General features: G+C 38.7%; 1 protein-coding gene across 9 annotated transcripts in view; it reads left to right on the top strand.

Annotated features, from left to right (window-relative positions):
- The window catches only part of LOC121314133 (sickle tail protein homolog), a 225,863-nt gene that overhangs the window by 174,358 nt on the left and 25,696 nt on the right, over positions 1–25,809 (top strand). For 6 of the 9 annotated variants that reach the window (XM_041247082.1, XM_041247080.1, XM_041247079.1 and 3 more), the window contains 6 exons: positions 3,083–3,163; positions 4,344–4,539; positions 7,783–7,981; positions 10,577–10,670; positions 21,743–22,584; positions 25,570–25,674. In XM_041247082.1, coding sequence (XP_041103016.1) covers positions 3,083–3,163; positions 4,344–4,539; positions 7,783–7,981; positions 10,577–10,670; positions 21,743–22,584; positions 25,570–25,674 — 1,517 coding nt within the window. The remainder of the gene's footprint in view (positions 1–3,082; positions 3,164–4,343; positions 4,540–7,782; positions 7,982–10,576; positions 10,671–21,742; positions 22,585–25,569; positions 25,675–25,809) is intronic. The other 3 variants (XM_041247081.1, XM_041247084.1, XM_041247085.1) reach the window with 1 other exon arrangement.

Raw genomic sequence — 25,809 nt, 5'->3', positions numbered from 1 at the left:
GCCACTAACAGTAGCAGTCTTTGTTCCAATGTCAGTGTATAGAGCCATTCCAATACTTCAATCAAGGCACATGTACGAATGGTTGAGAATTTGCCCCCAAGGAACAGCTTTGTTTAAGCTGTTTGTTTAACATTACATTGAATCTGACCTATGTAGCACTGTGCTATTTTAATACCCCGCTTTGTAATTGCTTTGCAATAATTAATCACGATGCCACACACAGACATCGCTTGTAGCCTGTACTGTATTAATTGTGTCGCAGAAGTCTACCAGAAGCCATAATAGTAGTACAGCATTTCATATTAGATTTTGAAATGTCACATTTTTCAGTTTTTCATTAAGAATATGGGAAAACTATATACCAGAGCTGTACCCCTATATTTCAGCTTATCTGCTGTGTTTGAATTGTAAACCAGCAGCCTGATTGTTAGCCTTTTTCAAACCAGAATGACATAACTGGTGTAAATGAGTTCTGGGACATGCTCCTTCTCACTTTCTGCTACAAAATCGCACCTTACAGCATGACCCAAACAAACATGTCCTTGCCAGTACACTGTTGTAATTCCCAGCATTGATATAGCATCGGAAGATCTGCTGTGCTGCAGTGTAAAACAAGGCTGGAATGATTGCATCGTATTTGATTCAACACCATGTTTTTATTTGTGTTTTATAAACATTTACCTATTCTCCAGAAAGTTGAGGAAAGCACATCACTATGTCCCTATTGTGGCAGTTTAGAAAAAAAAAAATCTGTCAAATGTATGTGCTGGAACAGAACAACAGAATTCCCTTGACATGCAGCTGGGTCGGGTTAGATGAATATATTTTAGACGAGAGGTGTCTCTGTGCCGTGTGAAGTCTAAAGATAAATCGAGTTGACTACGAAAGTGAGACGAATTGATGTCATGGCATATGAATTGTAGTTTTACTTGAGAGGGTTTGTCATGTCAGTTGTTTTAAGGTATTGTTTTAGTTTTTAGTCATGCAAACATGCATTTTCATCTGTTTATCACCACTTTTGGAAGCATGCATAGTATATATTGCATACTGTACTCTTACATTCCTAACCTGTATTTTGCAGCTGTACCCAGAGCTGACATCTTTAGATACAGTAAATTGAACTGACATGTTATTTTCTGCATTAACATACTAAAACATGAAGTACTGTATCTGTACTTTACCTTGGGAATGCAGCTTTCCACTTTCTCATTGAGTAGCTTACTGTATGCGACTGTAAAGAGACAAATCAACTGCTGAAACCATTGATTGCTTCAAAACTGCTATCTCTGCAAGCTTAAGAATAATATGCTGTATTGTGTTTTATATACGAAGCTATCGCACACAGTGCAGCTTATTCTGGAGTTCATAACCTTCTGCTTTGTTTCAAGCTTCCAAAGGCGGCATGCAGTTGTAAAATCAATTTTACAGTGTGGCATTTGTACTGCCTGTCCATCGTTCTCAGTACTAACCTGCATCTACAGTTAATAAGATGAGACCAATTAACAAGAGTTTGGTATCTCTGTCAGGTAGCACGTTTTAGGCAGGCCATTGTTCCTGATGACTGTTTCACCCAAATGCAGTAAACTGGATTTCTGCAAAGCAGAACGCAGACAGGAACTGCTGACATATGTGATAGAGTGTGCTGAACAGTAAAAACACAGAGCAGTTACTGGAAATCCGTTACGCAATGTGTGATTGTGGAAGCAAAGAAAAGTTGTTTTTAATAAATGTTATTGTCATTTGGCATAATGTTGCTGATTCTTTGGCAAGATGTTTTCAATGTTTTGTCAAAACGATCTAACTGGTTTGAAAAAGGTATTCTATTTTAAATGTTTAAATGCAGCCATTCTTAAAGGTTAGATTTGATCTTGCAGGAGTCTCCCCCACCAGGGTGTTTTTTTTATCCACTTATTTAATTGCATTACAGCTCAGAACAGCTTTGTGCAGAACCCTGGGAATGGCTCCCTAAGTCTTTTATCATTTTACCACAGAACTTAATGGTATAACAAGAAAGAGATTCACCAAGAAACTGTTCTTTAAGTTTTTAAAAGTCATAGATTATTTACCTCAGAATTTATGATGCATATGTAGTAGTATATAACTTTGTTGTTTTCAATCAGAGAATGTAGTTTTCTTTATTATTTGCTCTCTGTTAAGTTGATACTGTGAGTATTTATAATTTGTGAACCACCAAACCACCCAGTAGCTACTGTAGGATTCATCTATTTTTGCCGCACTTTTAAAGTTATGCTAGTTTTGATCCGTTCTAGCCATTTTTTCTGTATTACCTTTTTAAATAATAACAGCTGGTTTGCAATATACTGTATTAAAAATTCTTATCTTGTTGATGTAATAGAGGTGCTCATATTTTTTTTTTTTACCACTAAAAAATAAAGGGGAAGCGTCAACATTTTATATTAAAATGAAGTATTGAAAACATTTGTACTTGTAATCAAAGTGTTACTGTGTGTAGGGAGGCAGAAGGTGTGGTCTGCTTCCAAGCAGTCAAGGTAAAGTGCTGTGTTAAACCTTGTGAGTTGTGTTTGGGTTACAGGTAAACAGCTTAGCTGTCCTGCTTCAGTTAGGTTCCAGACGGTATAGTTAGTGCTCCAGAGAAGGAGCTAGGCGTTTGTTTGTTTTGTTTAATTTATTTGATTGGTGTTTATTAAAAGTGAGCGTCAGCGCTTAAATCAATTCCATTTCTGTGTCCTGGGTCTACTTTGAAAGGGGCAATGAACGTGAAAAGTGAGTGGATCATTTAAAATATATATATATATATATATATATATATATATATATATATATATATATATATATATATATATATATATATATATATGACTAAAAAAAAAACGGTGATGCGTTTGTACATGGATTGGGGTGTATACTATATTTGTATACTGTGTCAGGCAAACGTTCTAGCATTATAGTAACAATATTACTTGGCTACTATTTCAATTGCTGTCGTGTTAAACTCACGAGACATAGATATGAGTAGTTTAAGTGACTGTATTTCTGATTTTTTGATATATTTTCCTGTCTTTTTTTTTTTTTTTTTTTTTTGCTTGAAACCATCTATTAGGCCATACAGTGCATGTTGGCCTCGCTTCACTCAGAGCTTGACATGCAAAGGTACTTGATGAAAATCGAGTCATCTCAAAGAGTTAGTACATTGTTTCTCCTCTTCTCTGCATCCTTTCCCAGTTGAATGTGCTCTTTATTTTGCATCCCAGCTACCCTCCCTGCCCTCTGCAGTGCCTTTCTCAACACGCAGCATTGCACTCTTCAAAAACCAAGTGGTGAGAAACCCTAACAAGCTGACACAGCCATCAACAGGCTTGTGTAGCCATTTGTTTATAGGGCAGCAAGCATTGTAGTTTAAAGCCCTTTCAAAGTTCCTGTCTCCACGTTCAATGACCTCTTGGCACGTTGTTTAATAACCCCAGCATTGTACTGCATGTATTTAGGCTTTCATTTTAGCTTCATTGTTTTGTTGCTGAATTAACACATGACAAGAAGTGCCCTGGAGAATATGTTTAGTTCAATAGAGCAAAAAGACAAGAAGAACTACCCATTTATACAAGTGTCACAGTAGCACATCCTCACCGCAGCTGTAAATACAAAATTAGAGCTGTCAATATAATGAAAAGGTACATTACCATGACCTACAACTCACTTATGTACTTGTAAGAATATTCTGTGGCAGGAGGACAAGTTTGTCTGTATTTCCCCCCCAGATTCTGATACTCAAAAACGTGTCCTACATATTTCCTAACCACATTCCAGGGCAGAATTAAAAAGTCACTCTTTTGCAAGTAATGCTCTTTCAAATGATATAGTTGAAAGTACAGTAGATACGAAGGAAAATACATAGAGCCTTGTATCTTTTTTGGAACTTGAATAACCTCCTTGATGCATTGTGCTAGATTTGTCTTCTTTCATTCATTTTTAAAATGTACATTAAAAACACAAGTGCAATTGATATCAGCTGTGTTGGTAGCCAGCGTGCATGAATGAAATGCTGGAAGTGTGTGTAAATGCAGTCTTTACATTAGAAGAAATATAACTTGCAGACAAAAGGAATGCATCTTCAGCTCAATGTCTGTTACATGAAGCAATGCAGCATGCAGTAGAATATAGGATTGCGCTATTCTTTTACAGGGTTTTCAATTGTAGGTCAAATCCCAAGATGCAGCCTATGCAGTAATATAGACTTCATTGAAAACTTACACTAAATGCACGGGAGTGAGATCTGTGTGAAAGTGCTGATCTTACAAACGCATGTCTGCATTGAGCTGTAGTGCTGTTCAGACTAGAACCTTTATTTTTCCCTCTCTCTCCAGATCATAAGCCCGAAGCACTCCCAGAGCCCGCAGCCTGGTCCTGGAGATCAGGCCGAGCATCAGTTGGTCGTCTCGGAGGAGTCATTGGAAGTCATGTCTGAGGAAGAGGTCCCAACTGCTTTCACTAGGGGCAGCCGCTCAAGGGCAAGCCTCCCGGTGGTGAGGTCAACCAACCAGACAAAGGACAGATCACTAGGTACTGTGCGTTTCAAATTCCAGTAACATCAGCCCTTCGCTTTTTCTTTCACCTTCACCATGGGTGCTAAGTTGTACATAATGCAGTATGCTTTTGTCCGGTTCCGTGCACTGTGCAGACCCTGTCTAATGATCTTAAGTGTGTCTGTTATTTTTACCCTTGGTTCAAGTTACACCTAAGCAATAACACTGAGAGATGTTTTTTTGGTTTTGCAAGCATACATTTTGTTTCCCATGATACAAATACAACTATGACTACTACAACTGCTAATGCTTTGTTTGTTTAGCACATATTGTTTGATCTGGAAATGTTAGTAATGAATCCTGTTTTTATATACTGGTGAAGCATTTTCTTTATTTGAATTTAGTCAATTACAGTATGCATATGGAAGTGTTCATTTTCTCTTCTGCCAAGGCTGAAGATTAGGGAAAGCTATCGTATACAATTAATTACAAGCCAGCTTGTATATTCAAATTAAAGACAAGCTCTGGCTCAGATTAGAACACTCATGTCAACCATTGGCTATTTCTGTCTCTCCCTTACACGCACACACACACATCTCCTATGCACAGATCTGCAAACACACCTAAAAACACGCAGTCCAAACTGGACTTGCCCATCTTTATGCTTAACAAAGTCAGTCATCCAAAAAAACACTGATTTTTTTGTTCTTTTGTTTCAGTCAAGCCCTATTAAAAGTGGCCTTTGCATAGTTGATTGGCTGCGTTGATGCATTTTGTTTCCTTGAGACATCCACAAACTGGCAAGTCAAATCATACTCTTAATGTTTTGAGCAAAAAACAAAAACAAAACAAGCACTGGAATTTGCCACAGTTGCTAATATCAGCAGATGCAAAACAGACTAGCTTAATGTTGAACTTCTAAATATATGTTAAGAAAAATATAGGGTTTGAGTACTCTGGCTCTTTAAAGCAGGCACGCTGACAGCAGCACAGAGATGGACAGGTACGGTATGAACAAGACATTCGGGCGCAGATGTTGGAAACTGCAACACACTGCTTTTTATTGTTTCTAGCATTGATAAAACCCTATTAACCTGCTGGTAAGGGTATTCTAATGATCAAAAACCTGGCGCCCTATAGGTGCTCTGCAGATAGTTTTGTATGTTTGAATATTTCCTTGGATAGGGCTTGATGCACTGATTCTAAAGCTACTTTTCAGCCCACACACAATGTTAGGCAGCAGAGAGGGGCAATGCTCGTTACATTTCAAAGAAAAGCCAAACCGTGCCAGCTGTTGGGTGGAGGACAGCTATTCAGTATTCTGTGTGACTTCTTTAATAAACTCATCAAGACAAATAAGCAAGGGAGAGGTAACTTTTAATTGCAGTATAACTTTTTATTTAAAAAGGGCAATTACATGCAACATGATATTTGTTTCAGAGAGGCTTCTGAAGGCAGCAAAACCATTGAGCAAGCCTCTGCTAGGTGTGTATGGGGTATTGTTACAGGCACAGGCTAGAGTTTGGGTTTCGTTATCATGCGGAATGTTGTTACAGTATTCTACTTTTAGTTTAACGGTATATCTGTTGGTTAAAAGAAGTGCACTGCATGGATGTTAGAGTTAAACATAGGCTGCATTTCCTCTTTCAGCTTGCATGTTTTTGTAGGATGGTGCCACTTTGGAGTAACTGTGCCTCAGCACACACCGATGCCTTATGTACATCTGATTTTGCATGATCCTCAATAGTCTCCACTCTCATTCTTACACAAGTTATGCTGCTTCATTTACCCCGTGAATATTTTTGATTTTGTATGTGTTTTTGGCCTAATTCCACCTGGTTGACTGCTGTATAAAAGCCATTTCCATTTTTTGTCCCCATGTAACGTCATACCCACTATAAGGATGCTTCTGTTTTTTTCGCACAGGCTCATCCGGCCTCCCCCTCTTGCCTTTCCTCTGATTTTTTGTTTGCTGTGTCGTATTGTTCCTTTTCACTTTCTAAACGCATTTCAGAATTTGCTTTGTTTATTTTTTTGGTTTAGTTATTTTCACGCTTGTGTCCGCTATTAAAAAAAAAATAAAAACGGTTATCTTCTTTGCAGTCGTTTTAACGTTCCATGAGCTGCAGTGTCTAAAACAATACCCCGCCCACCCCAACCAACGCGATTGGTTGGAAACGTTACCGCTGTGTGAATGGAGTAGGTAGACACATGCAATGCGTTCCACCTGAGCACCATATTGTGTTTGGTTGGTCATACAGTTACCACAACCTAATATATTACATAAGATGATCCAGATTCTATTCTACAGAGGATACTGTATGACTCTTAATGGAGAGCTGTGTTAATTTCCTTGAAATGAGGCTATCCAAGTAATCCACAAGCATAACCTCCCCCCACCCCACCCGATACTGAGTGAGCTCTGAAGAATAATCCCCTTAGAAGTGGTTGCATAACTTCACAAGCCACCAAGGGAAATTTAAAAAAGAAATGGGTCAATAATTGTTATAAAATCTAATGGTGTAACTTTAAGGTGAGTGATTGAGTAAGACACTGCTAGTGATAATGTGTTTTCAGCAGTGGCAGCACTTGCTAAATTTAAACAGGAACTGTTATCGATTTACTCCAGTCTTAACTGGAAGAATCGCACAAAGTAACTAGGGTGCTATCAGGATTTGCTGTACTGTACATTTCAGCCCAAAATTTCAATGTAGCTGACATTTAAACTTTAAATCCCCTCGACTTTATAGAGTAAGCCATGGATCTGTGGCAGCAGATTCAAGTTTCAGAACAATTTGGACAATAATGATTCTGGGATATACTGTATTCTGGAGGTGGATTACAATGTTATCAGTTCATCCTTAATCTGTTTGGGATCTTGGCAGGGGAGGGTTCCTAGATTAGATAGAGCGAGTGTCAATCACATAGTGGTTGTGTGTTTTGCCGTTGCTGCTTGAAAGTGAGTCGCTTTGTTTTGTGGTGTAAAATGATATCATCTCCAAACTAGACAAATGTGTTTACAGTAAAAAAAAAAAAAAAATGTGGTTGAGACAGGGGGGCTGGGGGTTAAAAAAAACCCCTGAGAAAACACTTCAAATCCTTTCTTAAAAAAACTAAACAAACCTTTTTACTTCAAACGTCAGGCTCATCGTGTCACATCAGAAAACCCTAACGTCACGAACATTCTATAGGCCCATGATGCAGCACATTATGACAAGATAAAAGAACGCCTGGCCGTGTGTCGTTACACTAACCAATCTGTTGCTTTATTCTCTCGCAGGTGTGCTTTATCTGCAGTATGGAGACGAAACCAAACAGATAAGGATGCCAAATGAAATAACGAGTGGGGACACAATCCGTGCCCTCTTTGTAAGTGCCTTCCCACAACAGCTCAACATGAAAATGTTGGAGTCTCCTAATGTAGCAGTATACATCAAGGATGATGCACGGAAAATGTACTACGAACTTGGTGATGTAAGGTACGCGAGTACATTTGAAATTTTGTTTTTTAATGAATACAGAAGCCTTTTCAGATTGATGATTGCTCTGAATGACATGTGTCGGCAGAGAAAGAAACCTGTAAATAATTTGCCCTCTCTCATGCACATTCAAGGTCTTCTGCCTTGCCTAAATACTGGATCATTGCTAAATCTTCTTAAGCAAGCCCTGAGACTGCACTGCATTTATTGTGTGAATTTCATTTTTTTCTCGGGCAGTATTTATGTAAGGAATTGTTTTCAGTCCAGCGGGTTCATTTTAAATAGTACTTTTTCTTCGTAAATGATTAATTGGAGTCATGTCTTGTTTTTTCCCATTATCGTAATCATAGCTAATACCAGTCTGAGGGTGTAGGTGGTACACTTATCTATTCTTACATGGACAAGCTCAGTGACAATTATCTTCCCAGGGTAGGCTGGAGATGTCTGTCTTGTTTCACTGGATAATCCACCACTCGCTGCAGGCAGCCCATGCAAAACATGTAGGCAGTGCATGAGAGAGAGTTTAGTGCTCTGATTTAATTTGCTTTTGGAAAGCCTGACTATAGAAACCTTTGAGAAAGAACCATGTGTTCCTTCTATTCTTTCAGCTGTTCATTTGCTTAATAGAAGTTTGATAAGGGTTAGCACGCCTAAAAAAAAAAACTTTATGAAAAGATTTTCTTGGAAATAAAACCCGGCTGGTTTCAAGTCCTAGACACAAAAAAATAAAACAAACGACAAAACAAAATACGAAGCAATGCAACCATTACAAATGCAAAGGAATCAAACTGAAATTAAACAAATAAACAAAACAAGTTGTGATCTTGCCACGGCTGTAGCATTGCCATAGTAACCTGTGATGTCTGCTTTTGTCAACATTCACATGGGGTTTGGCAACACAGGTAACATTTTATCAATCCAGCACGAAACAGTTTCAGTTCTTCCTTCCAGTTCTTCCTCTGCTTGTGGCATTAGTTTATATGAGAGGAAAAGGGGGGTTAAAATAGAACACTGTAATATTAAAGTTTGTCTTTATGAGAAAGAAAGACGTGCTTAGGGATTGTATGAGCATGAGATGTGATATTTCTAATAAGAAGTAAGCAGGGGCTACATGTTTCTGCAATGAAATAACAAGCACATTTTTAAGAAATGTACAAGAATACCACTGTCTTTGTGTGAAGTACTAATTTCCAAGGAGCTGTGAATTGAGACAATAATCATTACCACTGTTTATACAGGGACCAATATTTCATTTAAAGCATGGCCAAAAATCCATTCTAGCAATCCTTGAAATATGTTTGTTTCAAGTGGGTGTTTAACGATCTAGTGCATTTATTTCCAGACTGGTGCGATTTCCCTGTGCTGTGCCAGTGTGTGACGAAGGGGGAAAGGAAGTCTGTGTTTGATGTTGTGCCGAGGGTTGGGTTTCATGCACTGCTGCATGTTCTGGCTGGTTAGGTTTCCCTTGCTGTTGGTTAATATACGGTTAGTAAGAAGGGACCAACCCTCCTAATGCTTCAGTATACTTCACTTTTAAAATTTTTTAAAAAGGCTTCCGGCCGCACCTGGAATAACTGTACACTGGCAAAAAACCAGCAGCTTCTCTGCTTATCAGTTCCAGTCATTGACAGTAACATACACTCCGAGGGAAACACAATGCAGTTACAGCCTCCCTTTCAGCTGCTGCTGCTTTCTCCAAGGCTAGTCTCTGTTGTTAAGATTAGTTGATGCCCAGTCTGAGCATGTCTAGCTGGAAGGTGAAACAAAGCTCTGCAGAGGTTCATTAGTATCTCAATGCTGACATCTTGATTTCATAGCTCCTTTTTTAATTCATTTTTTTATTTTTTATCTTTTTTACAGATTTTCTAATGTTAGAATGATGTTTTGTAATGATCAGTCTGATTCAGTTGCATTTAAATGTAGCATTGTCTTATTAGTGACTGTTGAAACAACTTTCTGCTCTTCAGGACTGTGAAGGATGTAAAACAGCAGGATATTTAATGCCTAGTGCTTTTGTGTTTGTTTTTATGTCTGTGTTTAAGTCTAATGGGACAGAGGTACTGTTAATTGTTAAGAGTACTGGTGTAAGTACTGCTATACCAACTTTTATATTTTAGTATCTGAATAAAGCCTCTTAGTTGTTTGCTACAAAAAAAAAAAAATAATTCAGTGACTCTATTTAGAATTTTAGTTTTTTTTTGCTTACCTTGAGCATTACAAAACTTAATCAAACTTTTTGTGAGCGAGGACACGAGAAGACTGCCAGCAAAAGTGCTTTGTGTGTACTTTGGGGTTTGCCTTTCTATTCCCTGTATTCTGTGGCTGCGTTAGATTTGATGCCACCTGAGTTGAGGATTACAATACTGCACAATACCTCCACACTCGCTCACAGCCATGCGGCACGTTGCTAGTCAGAGGTGGATGTATAAATTGTTCTCGTTGAAGCTGGAGGTTTTCCCTGAATTGAAGCCATGCATTTTTGTGACACTTGACCTTTCCTCCTCCTACATGTGCCTGATTAAAGTGTAGGCTATCAAAAATGGCTCAAATCAAGCAGCTGTCCTCCTCTATAGTTATTGATGTCCTTGATTCCAGGAACATTACAGACCATTCCTGCCTGAAGGTTTACCACAAGGACCCTGCCCATGCGTTCAATCACAATCCCAGACCTGCAAACGGAGACGTGAGGGTGAGTACGATGGAGGCCTTCACTAATTACCAAACAACTCTTCTATTTTACTGTTGGTAAAATTATTATTTTCTTGCTGTATTCTTTTTTTTTTCTTTTTGATTTGACTTCTTCTGGACTGTATTTATGTAAATGCTTCTTTAATCCTTACTGTATTTCTTTAAATTGCATTCTCTGTCTATTTAGGCTCTTTTTGGCAGCATCCTATTTCCATTTGTGATTGTTGGTATATGTGCTTTTCACAAACAAAGTCTTTCGTTTCATTGTTATGATATATACAGTATAATATCCTCTAGCCACCTGACTGGCCATAAGATCAATTTCCATGGGACAATTCTTTAATCCTGATAAGAAATGCCAAATATAACCTCACTGTTTGTATCTTGCTGTGATTCTGTCAAGCTGCAGCACCTTTCTGATTCTTCTGAGTTTGCAATTCCACTGTCAGACCCTCTTCCTGGCACCACAGATATATGAGAATTCAGCTTTACCCAGCCGCATTGACCACACTGCTGTGTTCTCTTGTCAAGCGTTAAGCATTTGGCGAAACTATTTATTTATTTATTTATTTATTGTGTGTTTTCCAACTTTAATATACATTGTTCTGTTTGACATCTTGTATTGTTAAGTCTTTCGAAATAAAACTAGTGCAAAATATATTGGGAGACTCAAACACAATTCTAAGCCATGTGTTTGCACTTTTCTTTTTCCTTTCTTTTGATTTCTTTGGGGGAGGGGGATTCCTGTCGGCTACAATCAATGCATTTTGGAATTGTACCCTTTCTGCTCTGTACTCTGATCGTTGTGAAATCTGCTGAAGTATTTAATGAGGATTCTATAACAGCACAGCATAGAAATGTTAGCGGAGTGCAAGCCAAGGCACCTGTTTGAGTTGCAGGATCGTTTTGATGTGGCTGGCAGAGTGAAAGGGGAGTTCTTCACAGAGGTAGAAAGGGGCTCTTGCGGGTTTGGGAGCACACTACGATATCCTCAAATTATTTTCTTCAGAACTCGGAGCTGCTGTATTTCCTTTACTGCTGCTAGGGAACAGACAGTCTTTGATGCACTTGTGTAAAACTCACTGGGTGTCATTTTAAAAGCAATTGCATTTCCCATGCAGTATCATATATGAAGTGTTAAATATCACAGAAAGTAATGCTGAAAGACAGCCCATTGAACCCGGTATTCCGTGTTCCCTGGTTACATATTAACTTTATATTATGTAATTGCTTTCATTTAGAGCTGTGCAGTAAGGTTTGTAAATATCAAGAGTTAGCCTGACATAAACAACTGACCCTGCCAAGCAAACCACACATGGAAGCTGTATTTGTGTACAGCAACCTTGTTACAGTATGTGCTGTGATTTTTAGAAACAAACAGAATAAAGAAAAGTGCAACATAACCCTCATAGTTATACAGTATGTACATAATGTGCCTAGGACAATACCTAATACAACAGTGCATATACTACTCTACATACTACTATACTACTGTTTTTTCTTTACAAAAAAAAAAAAAACTGTTGTAGGATTCATGATGTTCCACAGTTTTATAATGGAGTGTAAAGGCCACCACACACCAGACCCAGACGCAATGCGACAAGGGAGAATGTGCGGCGGTGCGACAACATGAGTAAAAGCTGTACTTCCGAGAAGTGTCTTTCACACCACAGGCGACACGGGCACCACCAGGATTGATCCTATATTTTGCAAATTCTTCACACGACAACTAGGGAATTGAGCAAGCGGAGAGCAGCTTGGTGTCCACCAGAGTGACGCAGTATCCAAAATGACAGGAAAAAAAAGAATACTTTCCGTGGAAAAGTACCCAGAGCTTTATGACAAAGATTATTGCAATTCTAAAGATACATAGATGAAAGATAATATGTTGTAGTGCATTTCGAAGGAACTGGATAAGCCTGGAATGTATGATTTATTGTCATACATGTTGAAATACCTTCAGAGAAGACACTCATAATTTCCATATCATGTTGACGAATATGTACCAGTCTTGATCGTATTTCTGTCAATAGCAATTTGTTATAGTTTTATTGCTCTGGCAGTTTTCCAATATGTCGCATCGTGTCTGTGTTGCTTCAGTTGTGTTTAGTCATGTCGCTACGAAAATATCATATCGCTCGATTAAAAAATGCCTCGAGTCTGGTGTGTAGCGGCTTTTATATTTCTATGCGAATTCCAATAGAATTGTCATTGTTCCTGCAATTTTTTCCTGCATTATTTTCAAGTTATCAATATAACTAGGTATGACAGGGTGAGGAGCCCTGAACATTTGTTTGTTTATTTTCAGATTTTGTGTTGTATTTGACTGCGAAAGCCATGGTTATTGTTTTGTTTTTATTTTGAACCTGTTCTGGCAGAGGCGAGGCAGTAGCTTGTCCTCTGCCAGGAGTAATTAATAAACTCATGCAGATTGTGGTCGAGGGGTAATAGAATAATTACGAGCTAGTTAAAACCCTTGGCTATGGTATAAAAAGCCTGCAGTTCTCCATGTTCTGCGTGGGAGTGAGGAGAAAACAAAAAGAAAGTAAACAAAAATGAAAGTTAAAGGATCCGTGAAGGCTACCTCTTAGCTGGACTGTTTTGGTGTTCGTGATTTTGTTTGTGTTTGAACTTTTGCTTTTCGCTCTTGAGCAGTGTTTTTTGTTTGAATATTTATTTATTTTTTGGTGAAAATAAAAGGCACACGCCACGTAATTTGCCCAGCAGTACTGCCTGTGTTTCTCTTCCTGCTGCTGGCCTGGTTTTATTTCTCTTAACCGCTAATCATTTATTGTGAGGCATGTTATTGGTATAAGGGGATAATATGACCGAGCCTTGGTTCCAGTAAGGTGAGGTGACATGAGGACAGTGAAATGTGCTGCAGTGTGGGAGAGCCATACCTGAGCAGGAAGCTATTATGATGATTTATACAACCAATGAGCCATTAAAGATGGGTAGATAAAAGAAAGACCACACCTAACATGACATCATCAGTCCTGTCACCAGACCCCCACTTAGTGAGATGGGTTAACAGCAATTACCAAGAACAAAAGCACCTGGTTCTGTCCTTGCAAAGAAAAAGTAGGATGACAAGTGATGTATGAGATGGGAATATTGCTGTCATGTTTATAATCATTTGAATACATTGTAACTGAAATTCCGACGGGAAGGTTTTTACAGGGATCTTGTCAGAGGTTTCCTGTATTCAAGTTGAACCCATGACCAGTGTTTACTCTGAGGTTAATGAAATTTAAACACCTGTGAGAGTATGGAGGCTGTTACTGTTTGTAAAACATTAGAAACATTTGATATAGTTAATGTCATACACACATTTGTTTTATTTAAATACCTGTAAAATATGTATAATTAGAATAATAGACGTCGGTGAGTTACAGGAAAATTATTTCATCTAGGGTTTCTAGATGAAATAATTACGAGACTGAAGGTTACGAGACTGAAGGTCACAGAAACCCGAGATGTAGTGTGGGTGTTGTCGAGTGATTGAAAACGAGACATTTTGTTTTGAATTGAAAGTGATGGTCTCGAAGAGCCGAATGGGTCAAAGTTCAAGTATATTTTCCTCTAGAGGAATTACCACTTTTTGATGTCACTACCGTAATATTATGCTTTTTTTAGAATGACTCAGGATATATATATTTTATTTTTTTAAATATGGTTAAGCATTTTTTTTAAATATGGTTATGGTTGGTTTCACAGATCAAGATTACTAGAAACAAGGTAGTCCTAATGCTAGTGGCATTTTTTTTTTTAATTTTTATAGTCCAATCCAGTATGTGATGCTCACAGAACACTGAGGATGAGTAGCTGTGTGATGGGCTGAGGGCACGGTGTGTGTTGTGTGTGGATTCTGTTAATAAAGATATGGTAACAATTGTAAAAGTCATCAGGGAGGAACATTATCATAAGAAACTGAAGAACCATCTGATCCTGTGGCATGGTTTAAACCCCTACAGGAAAGTAATCATAAACACATACCAGGAAATTGCAATGGCTGATTGCTCGAATATGTATATGTGATGTATTTCCCTGAATGACATGTTGGCCAGGGATAGGCCTCAGGCAGCTTGTCTTTACAAGCAAACAGTAACCAGGTTGTTATGGTTTCCCAAGGGTTTTTTCTAATTGGTCAGCAGTGGGTTGAAATTCATGTGATTTTAGTTTTTTGCTTAAAAGATTAAAGCTGTTTTAAATGCAGGGACTTGGTATAGAGCCAGGAAGCAATCATTTAATACCAGGAATGAAAAATGGATTTTAAGTGGAAATATAATTGAAAATACAACATGCAAATACAATTTGGGGACATTCTGTAGGGATGACAAATGTGGGGGGATAGGGAGATATGACAGTCTTGGTTCATTCGCATTGCTACTCTTAAGCATTTGTTGCATATCTAACATTATCATACCACAGCATTATAAGTGTAAAATAAATTGAGCATAACCATGACTGACCAACTTAATATCAAAGGGGAAATCAGTAATATGTACTTCTAAAGAAAGACAACAGAATAGTACTAAGGTAATAATGAAAGAAAAGGAGTATGTAGACATGTTTTAACTTTAAAGATTGGTCTATACGGAGGGTGGGAATGGGCTTAATCTTTAAACCTCACCGTTTCTTGAGTGGGAATAGGTTAATGTATGCACTGGACTTAACCTTTTAAAAAAGATGGAAACAATCGTAAAATGGCAGGTTTCGAATGCTGTCTGTTCCTTACCACAAATAGTTTGCATATGTAAATGTGTGTAGACATTAATACATATATATATATATATATATATATATATTATATATATATATATATATATATATATATCTATCAGACGTACTGACCGAAGCATAGCTTGATGTAGATGCTGAACTGTAAACCTGGTTAAAATGTATGTGTATTGGTCATAACAAAGGGATCCTGCAGAGCCATGCCCTTTCCCCACTAATTCAGTCCAGATGAGTACAATACCAAGCCTCTTTTATCTGATAAAACCTTCTTGCACTGCAGCACATTTTTACAAGGTGTTTCGAGTCCAAAGGTCATTTGCTACACATTCCTTTATGGTTTAATCATTAGAAGATGGACATTTGCAGAGACTTTTTTCTACATTAGTCTTAACCAGCAGGCTTAAATAAATGTTTCTTTTTTTCTCTAAAACAGCACCCAGATAGAAGCCCTTATGTGGTAATGAGCAGCGCCTCCCTACAATATATTCCTCATGTTTAAACAGTAAAATGCAGAACAGGCATGGGGCCAGTCCAACGCTTGCAGTACACTACTCATTATCAAACAGTGGGAGTCCCTACCCAGAGGTCTGCCTGTATAAAAAACAATGTTGTCAGCCTAGTCTCTGACCGCCCAGTCCAGAGATTTGCTGTAACTTCACTGTAATTACAGGTCTTTAGCTATTTCAGCAAAAAACAAACAAACATGTTGGTCTTTTTTATTTGCATTTTTACTGCACAAAATCTTTGTGTCTATTTAATCTGAGATCGCGAGTTTAATGCTCTCCTACGTTTAGTTTCACGGACCCAGATTACCTCTGGTCTTGGAATAGTGTATACAGATTGAGCTTCACTTGACATTGGTTTATACCAGTTTCACCTACACTTTTTTTGTCTACATGATGTAACAAAAGAAGTGTTTTAAATCGCAGCTCACTGCTCAGGAGAGATATTTATAGACTGTCATGACGGAGAAACTGGACTTCCTGCTCTGTTAGCAGCAGCCAAGTTGACTTTTGTGTCTGTCATAAAACACTTACATTTCTGTCACACAAATACAAGCTGCATCTGTTTTAAATATGCCGGTCCTTGTAGGAGACTAACTCTTCCAGCAATCATGTCTAGTAAATACAATACAGTAAAAAACATTGTGCATAATCTGTTCCCCCCCCACACGCACAAATAATCACAAGCTGTCAAGCTGCAATATTGATGTGATTTATAGTTGAAATATTTAACCTTTTAGAGTCCGAGCCATTTTCGCCAGTTTTTTACTGTTGTTAGATTTGTGGTTATAACTCTAACTATAGAGGTTTGAGGTACATGTCATACATGAAATGAATGTGCACACGCAATGCTTCAATAGAGTAATTGAAATAGTCTGAGGGTCACCCTGTTCAATACAGATAATAAAACACACAAAAAAAGAGACTCTCTTTAGAAAAAACATTTTAGCATGTCCAGCTCAAATCTGACAGTGTACAATGAAACTTCAATATGTACGGAACATGGTGGGAAAAATGAACAAATTCGATAATAAATAAAGGAATTATGGCCATATACACAAAAGGGACCAAAAGCAACCAATAAAAAGTGATTAATTGAAAATGTGCAAAAGAAAACAAAAAACGGATTCAAATTATTTGGCCCAGGCACCCTGATCATGTGGCACGAGATGGGGCTGTTCACTGTGGCTTGAATGTCCAGCAAGGTGACTACCAAGGCTACATACCCCTAACAGCGCTTGTCTCGTGCATCTGATCCACAAACACGAAAAACAAATATACATATGTATGTGTATCGGGAAAATTGGTCCTTACACTCCAAATACGTCGACATTTCTCTTACTTTGTAGAGATTTTGTGTGAAAATGTTTGTTTACTACACTGAGGTAGTCTGTTATCAGAGCCGCAGCAACATTCCAAATCACTAGCCTTCAAGCCTATCTGCACAGACTGTGGAGTCAGTGAGTGGAAGCAGCTGGTATTGCACAAAGAGGTGACCTTGTGGTCTATGCGTACAGCTCTGCCGTGAACAAACCCAATTAGCCTGACCACTCCATGTTGCAATAGAAAGGGTTTCAGAGTCATCAAAGTTTATGACAGTGCGAGGCATCGTTTTGTTGCAAGCATTGATTACTAAAGTCACACACTGCAGCATTATCAATGTTGCTTTTGATTTGCAGGCAATGCCGTTTTTAACGAGGGTAATGATTTATTGAAAAATAAGTTTTTGGCAAATGCAGCTTGAGCAGTAATCTTGCCTTGGCATTGTGGTAATTGCATGAGGGGGAGGATAGTGCTGGAGACCTGTTGGAGGCAAGGACATTATCACTCCCATCACAGTTAGAGGATGGTGTACCAGCTGAAGTCCTTCATCATAATGATTGTCAAAATGAGCTTTTACCTGCTGATATTTCAGAAGGTTATTTCCTATTTACTTACATGAAAAAATAGTAAAGTTGATCTGCACTGCTAGCATTTAGTGATTTTGTAGTATAGTAGACATACACCACTGGGTATTGCATGTTTAAGCCTGCCATTATTACCAAAGGTGCAAACGTGGTTAAGTTTGGTTTATTGTACAGTAAAGGAATACAGTAGCACATCCTATCCTGTTTGGCTTCAGTATTACCTCAAGGATGTACCATATTATAGGGTTATATGGACAGTGTCCTGTAACACTTGCTAGAGTACTGATGTATTGTTCACTCCACTGGCTCCCGATCACCGCTCTCATCCAGTTCACGATGTACTCGCCTACCGATTCCTTGACCGGACTGCACCCAGTTACCTCCAGACCTTCATCTCTCCCTGCACCCCCACCCAACCTCTCCGCTCCGCTAGAAGACTGGCTGTACCTCCTCTACGCTCCCGTGCCCCTCGCCCCACAGTGGTGGAACGACCTTCCTATGGATGTCAAGACTGCCCAGTCCCTGACCACCTTCGGGCACCTCCTCAAGACACACCTCTTCAGACAACACCTGCAAAACTCAACTCTTCTCTTCTGGACAATATAGCACTCTGCCTTTAATGCACTTTAACTTGCACTTATCTGCTCCCTATTCTACTGTATTTAATCCTGCACTGAACCCAGTCTGTAGTATCTTGTATTTCACCTGCACTCATATCTAACCCTGATGTAACTGTCAACACTCTCTGCTCTCAAACTGCCCCAATATGGAATTGTACTGTATTTTGTATCTCAGTTAATTTTTCTGTAATTCTATCTAATAATAATAATAACTATACAAACAACTTCATGTTTTTCTATTAGAAAAAACCTTTCTTTTAGACAATTATAATTTTCATTGGAGAGCAAAAGGTTGATGAAGAGAATCCTGTTAAATAGCTGTGATACATGAACGATTGTGATGTCACCGTTTCTAATTTGCAGTTGAAGTGAATTTCGAGGGGTACTTCAGCTAATATGTTTGTAAATGGGGTGTCTTTGTGATGTGACGTACATCAGGCAAAACAGATGTCCTGGTTAGCTGTAAGATATCCAGCAGTCTATATTTGGCATTATGGGTCAGATAAACCTATATTGTTCTTCAGCAGCAAGTCTACCGATCGACTTTGTTGATGACAGATACTACAATGCTTTATTGGTTTCTTTGTTTTGTAAATGTGTTGGATTCCAGGGTTTTTTATTGCTGGATTTACTAAGGTTTGCTTACTAAGGTTTGCACCACAAAAAAAACATATCAAATACCTTCCCAAATCTGAACAGATTTCTCAATACCACACCACCGTAGCAAGACAGGCTGAGCCTTCAAAATGTCGTGGTTAGTAATGGAATGCTTGCATGCGATTGGCTGTTAAAAATCACAACGTTGCTAAATATAAAACTGATGCCCTCATGGTATGGTGTACTATTTATTTATTTTTTTTAACATCTTTTAATGAATCAGATATGCCTGTTTAGTCCTACCTTTTAAGGTTAAACCATGGTAGATCTGTAGAAATGCATAGTTCAGGAATGGTGTATTTTGATGAAGTATACCATATTTTATAGGAATTCTTACTTGGTAGAGTTGAAAGACTCCCAGCACTTGACAGGTTACATCTGTTTACAATAAGCGTGTCCTAGGAATGGAAACTATGCAGCTTCATCTCATGTACAAACTATAGAATAGCCTGTTGTTTGATTGAACAGAATTGAGAACAGGAGAACTGATTGCACCTGCCTTTCAGACAGTGCCACTGTCACTTGCAGTGAGACACTCCTACAGAACAACATAAATGTAGGGATTTATAAGGAGAGAGAAAAACCTAAATATTTAGGTTTTGGGAGTTCATTCTTAGCTAAAACAGCTCTCAATGGAGGTATATGTAGCATTACCAAAAGACCTGACTGATGTTTCGACCTGAAGTATTCCTCAGTGCTACTTCAGTATTGAAATCTGAGTAGCAAGTGTTTCCTCACCAAAAATCAATTTATCATGGTGTTATAAATATAGCCCTGGGAAGTTTTAAAGTTATGTGAGAGAGATATATAATATGTTATATGTTGTGTGTGGTGTGTTATGTTAGTGTGATTTAAAATATCTAGGCACAGGGATTGCATAATCACTTCACATGCATTTAAAGTATTTAATAATATGTGAGCACGGGGTTGCACAGATTAGTTCACATGCTGGGGTTCAAGTGAATAATTAATTCGAAATTGAATCCCGGCACAACAGTATATATAGATGCACGTTTCACTCACTCAGGGTTGTGTGTCCGTGAGTGGACAGAGGGTGTGGAGCGGAGAGTAAAAAAGTAAGAGAAAATAAATAATATATAATTGCTACAACGTGTTGGAAGCACCAGCACTGTACTTGTTTGTCTGTTTGTTTACTGTTTGTTTACCGTTTTGTCATTTTGTTCGTCTATTTATTTTGGCGTCAAGTGCTGTGTGCTGTTTTTGTTTAAATCTTTTATTTGTTTCATTAAAACACTGAGCGTAGCAGTTGTGTCTCAGTTTCAACCCCAGTACTGCCTGCTTGTGTGATTTTCTGGCCTGATATCACCCCTACAGCCAGCCTGTTCACAATGCTATATTTATTTACTCACGCATGCTACATGGCACACATGACAGACAAGCAAGTAGCCCTTGACATTTAAAAACATAGAGCCCTCTGCTTTCTTAAAAGGCCACTCCCTTCCCTGTTTGAGCTGGTGGTTTCCATACACCTCCTTATCAGGTGGATCAGATCAGTCACATTCTACAAGCAACACAAACTTTTTTTTTTTTTTTAAACAACCGAAAGCTCTCGTTTCTGAGTCGAATAATCGCCTCAAACCTTAATCTAATCCTTACCCTGAGCCAGTTCCTAATGCTGCATATCAGCCACCCTCTTTTGGGCAGACAGAAACCACCACTTTGGGGCAAATCTGCTTCAGAAAATTAAAGCTGAATTTGCTGCACACCATAAAAGGTGCACCAAGGCTTCTGTGTTGGCAGGCTTAGAGTGAAGAAAGGCATGGATCTGAGCTCAAAAGAGGCAGAATTCTATACATCGGAGCCAGGAAAGCAATATATTCCAATAAGTGATTGTAAAAGTTTGTTTGTGGAGCAGGATGCAAGTTTCAGCACTACACTGAAGAAGGGAAACTCTTCGGTCTAAGTTTAAGATACAAATCTGAAAACTAATCTTGCTAATTACCATGTTTTTACTGGTCTTTTATCCCAATGCTCGATTGTGCATTGCCATGCTTGATTATACATTGCAGCTGTAAACTTTTACAAGGGGTGTTTCTGCAATTGGGTAATGCCTGAACAAGTCAGTTCAGTGGCACATTTCTGCCTCAAGGGTAGACAGCTGCATGTTCTATCTCTGTAGTTATATTTAAAGTAAAAAAAAAAAAAAAAAAAAAAAAAAAAAAAAAAACTAAAAAAAAAACCTAATGTTTCTTTAAAAATACAGTATAAGTTTTCTGTGACCCAGTGTAAATATCCTGTATTCGCATCAAATTTTGTTTAAGGAAATTTAAGACATATGTTTCTAATACAAGGGCTGGAAAAATGCTTTTAGGCATAATAATAGCAAATAAAGGTAATTTGAAATCTGCTGATGTTGCTGCCTTCCCGCCAAAAATGGGGTTCAAAGAAAACATTGCAGTTATACAAGATAGTAGGCTTTTGTTTTTTTCTGATCTGATTGCAATGACACTGGGTGGAGGGGGTTACAAAACCTACTGGAATTGCCTGTGGACACGTGAGAGAATGTAGGATTAATGGATCAAATGGAAGCTGCTTGATGTTTGTTTTGGGGTAAAAAAAAAAAAAAAAAGCTGCAGTGACTACTTGTTGATTTTCTATCTATCTCTTTTTTATTTTTTATTCCAGATGCACAGAGAAATAGTCTACACTACCAGGGAGGGCCAGCATACCATGCGTCAACCCATGGGCCCCCCACCCCCTCACGTCATCCCCAGCTCGCTGCCTCCTCCTGCTGCCCATTCTATGCCCCCTTCGCCTTCCAGGATCCCATTCGGTGGGCCCCGTACCATGGCCCTACCAGGCAGTGCCACAATCCCAAGAGACCGGCTGTCCAGCGTGCCTCCCTCCAGGTCTATCTCGCCCAGCCCAAGTGCCATTCTGGAGAGAAGGGATGTCAAGCCTGATGAGGACATGAGCAATAAAAGCATTGCACTGATGCGCAGTGAAGGCCTGTATGCAGACCCTTACATGCACCATGAGGGGCGGCTGAGCATTGCCTCCTCCCACAGTGGCCACCCGGGAGACATACAGGACCACTCCATGGGCTATCACCGTGGCTCCATCAGGTCAACAGGCTCTTACTCCAGTGCTACCATGGCGACGGAAATGATGGAGCACCACACTGTGTACAGGCAGAAGTCAAGGAAGTACACAGACAGCCATTTGCCTACTTTAGGCTCCAAAACCCCACCCCCTTCCCCCCACAGGATAACTGACATGAGGATGATGGACATTCATACAACCCAGAATGCCCACGTGCCTCCTCTTCAGACCGTTCAGCTCGACAGATCGTCTCCCGTCCGCCATTCCTTCAAGAAGGAATCCGGGACGTCGGTTGCCATAGAAACAGTAAGCATGGCACGGAGCCCCATGACTTCGCCTGTTGTTTTCGACTTGGCGCCAGGGCCAGGAGACAAGCCGTTGCTGGGACATGGCCCACCTCCATCACCTAGTGACCCTAAAACTAGGTAAGGTTATAAAGTAGTAGCTTGTATGAAGGGTACAACTTACACATACTGTACTGTATGGTCAGTTTGATATATTCTGATGTATTCTGCATGAAGACATTGATATGAATGCAGTCTTCATGCTTGATGCAGGTATAGTGCAGTATTTTGGACACAGTTACTTAGAGTGGAATGTTTTAGGATTAGTAGTGTCAGTATTGCAGTACCACTGCAGAATATTTGTGCAGTGGTGAACCATCAATATGACATTGGCAGTGTAATCAAATGCTATATGGTAGTTAAAGGCTTGCGATCCTGTTTTTTAGTACCTGCTTAGCCACTGCTTTACTGTGAAACCCAGGAGCCAGTTACTTTATCTTCAGCCTGAACTCAATCAGCTATGAAAGTGCCCCCCCCCCCCCCCCCCACTCCAGAAAAAAACAGTGTGTCACCGTGGGCCAACCTTGAAAAGGATTAAACAAGAAAGTCATTTCTTAATTGCTCTTTGTTTAGCACTTTCAGTTTTTAAGGGTTTTTATTAATCTCCCATCATTTTTTGAAGTTATTTAACAAAGCTGGGGCTTTTTTGACCCAAGTGCAGAACAAATATTTACAGGAAATGGTCTGAGTCATGTGTTCTTGGTCTAAGTTTTGTATTAATGCTTTTATTTCAAGAGGGACAAGAGTAGCCAAATTCTCATCTACAGCAGAATAAATATTAACAGTAGGTACTTCAGAACAGTTGTGTGGGATGTCTTTAAGGTTTTTCAGAACCAAGTGTATAAACAGTTCTTTAGTCATTTCATAAAGCCCCTTGCTGACTATTTCTAACCCAGTCAAGTGATGGAAGTGGTCAGGAATTCTACAGGTATATAAAGGGTGGGATTTTCAGGTTTCACTAAAAGGGCAATAAAAAAACAGGTTAAATCATGTTAGCTTTGAAGTCTTTTTCTTAATTCTATTGTTTCCTTCTAAACTGCTATCCTAAACGTTACCCTTTCCTAAAATACAACATTGAGAATGTGTTCTCAGTTCTCACCCCTTTTTTTGTTGTTGTAAATCCTTACCTTCAACTGTTTATGTAATCATGTCATTTACTGAAAGTGGGCAGAAAAAAAAAAACATATACTGTTTGAAATTTGCAGTTGTTATAGTCAAGTGTCTGACAGAAAAGAAAAGTCAGTATTTCTGACGAAAGGGTAGGTAATTACATGCACTGTTAAACTACATGAGAGAAAACAGCCATCAATCTACTGCTTCAGAGTAAAAATGTTAGCTTGCATATACATTGGTTCCTTGCTAAAGGCTGGCAAAGATGATTAAATTCAGTTTTGAAGTAGCAAGCAGTTAAAACAGACAGAGAATTATACTTGGAAGCCTTTTTTTTATTTTCTGGTACTTTAAACGTAAGAAGGAGGAATTTCTACAGAAGCCTGTGCCTTTAGCTTTAGTCTTTCCTTTGACTAAAACACTGCGTGCTTTCAAGTTTCAGTAAAACGCTGTTCAGAAAACAATTCAGGTTTAGACATGAGAAACGAGAATTCATTGAAACCGAAAAATCGTTTTTAGATTAACAATCACGAAATGGAGAAACTGTTATTTGTAAAATTTGGAAATGAACCGTGGAAGCAGGATAGCTGTGGAATAATTAAAAGAACATCAGTGAATCTTTAGTTTATCAGAGACATATCTACCTATTTCAGATTTTCCGCTGTTGGGCAAATGTCTTTCTTAATATTTTTGGTGGACAGAAACTCATAAAAGATACAATTGCAATTACTGTCCTTACACGACAGAGCAGTGCAGTTACTGTCCTTGCTAGTTTTATACCAATTCAGTTGATTTTGTTCCTCTCTAAAAATATTGCCTTTGCACAATTTTAGAGGCTTTCCATTATTTTGTATTAATAAGCCTACACATGAACTTGAACTGTAAAATTCAGTCACCAGGACCTCCAGCGTTCAGGAGCTGCTTCAGTAGGGAAGGTTAGAAAAAGGTGATCTGGTTCAGATGTGTCCCATTGATCTTCAGTCCTCTGGTGAATTCAGTAAAAAACAGGGATACAATAATTAATAGAAAAATACAGGTAACACTTGAGATTGTGTGTTTATATGGTGGCAGGAGATGAAACTGTACCTGAGCTGAACCCCCAGATATCTTGTGGTTCTACAGCAGAATGGTTTCATATCAAGTAACTGTCATTACTCATGCCCCCTGTAAGATATGAGTCACTCATAATACATATGCAATGATGTAAGACCATGGAAATGGCAATTTGCTGTTTAGAGTGTCTTGTTCAAGCCTGGTTCTTGAAAGACAGAATGTACTGTCCTCTTCAATGCAATCACCATGCAAAAAGCTTCCCATTGTAATATGCTTGTGCAGTGCACCTGTTGTTTTTAATTATTTAACTTAATTGTAATTGAATAGTTTTAAGTTCATGAAAAGCCACTTCTCTACAGCACAAATGTACACTAAATCATCCATGGTGAACTGGTACAAACAGTCTGCCGCACCAAAGTTTCATATTTCTGATTGTTTCACTCATCTTGAATGAAGCATGGCATTGATACAGTTAGAACGGTTATTGAACTGTGTACATTTTACACTCCAGTTTGTCTGGATTTTCTGGGGAATAGAAAAGTATTTTAATTGGCATGATCCAGCTTTTAATACTGTCTGCTCTTTGAGGTATGGTGCTGATTTCATGAAGGCTTGTATTTTGTTGGCATACACTGATTAGGATTCTGGACAGAATTTATTTTCCTGTAAAATCATTTTACTTTCCATCTGTGGTTTCTGCTTATGTGCACCTTAAAATGTCGACCTTTCTTTTTAAACAGTTGCAAGTACAATTTAAACGGTCAAATCCGTGACCTTTATGAGACACTGCCAGTTATTGTGCTGATCAGGGCCCCTGTCCTGTTCCTAATCATCTGCTTTGCATTAAGATTTGCTCCAGGTAAGTTACGGGAGTTTCCTAACTGCTGCTTCATTTTACTGCAGGGAGAGAATGAAGGTCATGGAGAAGCAAATTGCCAGTTTGACTGGACTTGTTCAGTCTGCACTTTTAAAGGGGCCAAATACCAGTAATGCCAAAGAAGCTTCAAGGTATGACAAAATATAATACCATCTAGTAAACAGGCTATTCTTTATTTTTTCGCCCTTAAATGAAGAAAATGGATAAATGTGGTAAAGGATGTGCAGGTTGTACAAAGCCATGTGCTATATAGACAGGAACCCTAT

The sequence above is a fragment of the Polyodon spathula genome, chromosome 4, assembly GCF_017654505.1.
Source record: "Polyodon spathula isolate WHYD16114869_AA chromosome 4, ASM1765450v1, whole genome shotgun sequence".
Classification (NCBI taxonomy): Eukaryota; Metazoa; Chordata; class Actinopteri; order Acipenseriformes; family Polyodontidae; genus Polyodon; species Polyodon spathula.
The sequence above is the reverse complement of the archived record's forward strand: the minus strand, read 5'-3'. Positions and strand labels throughout refer to the sequence as shown.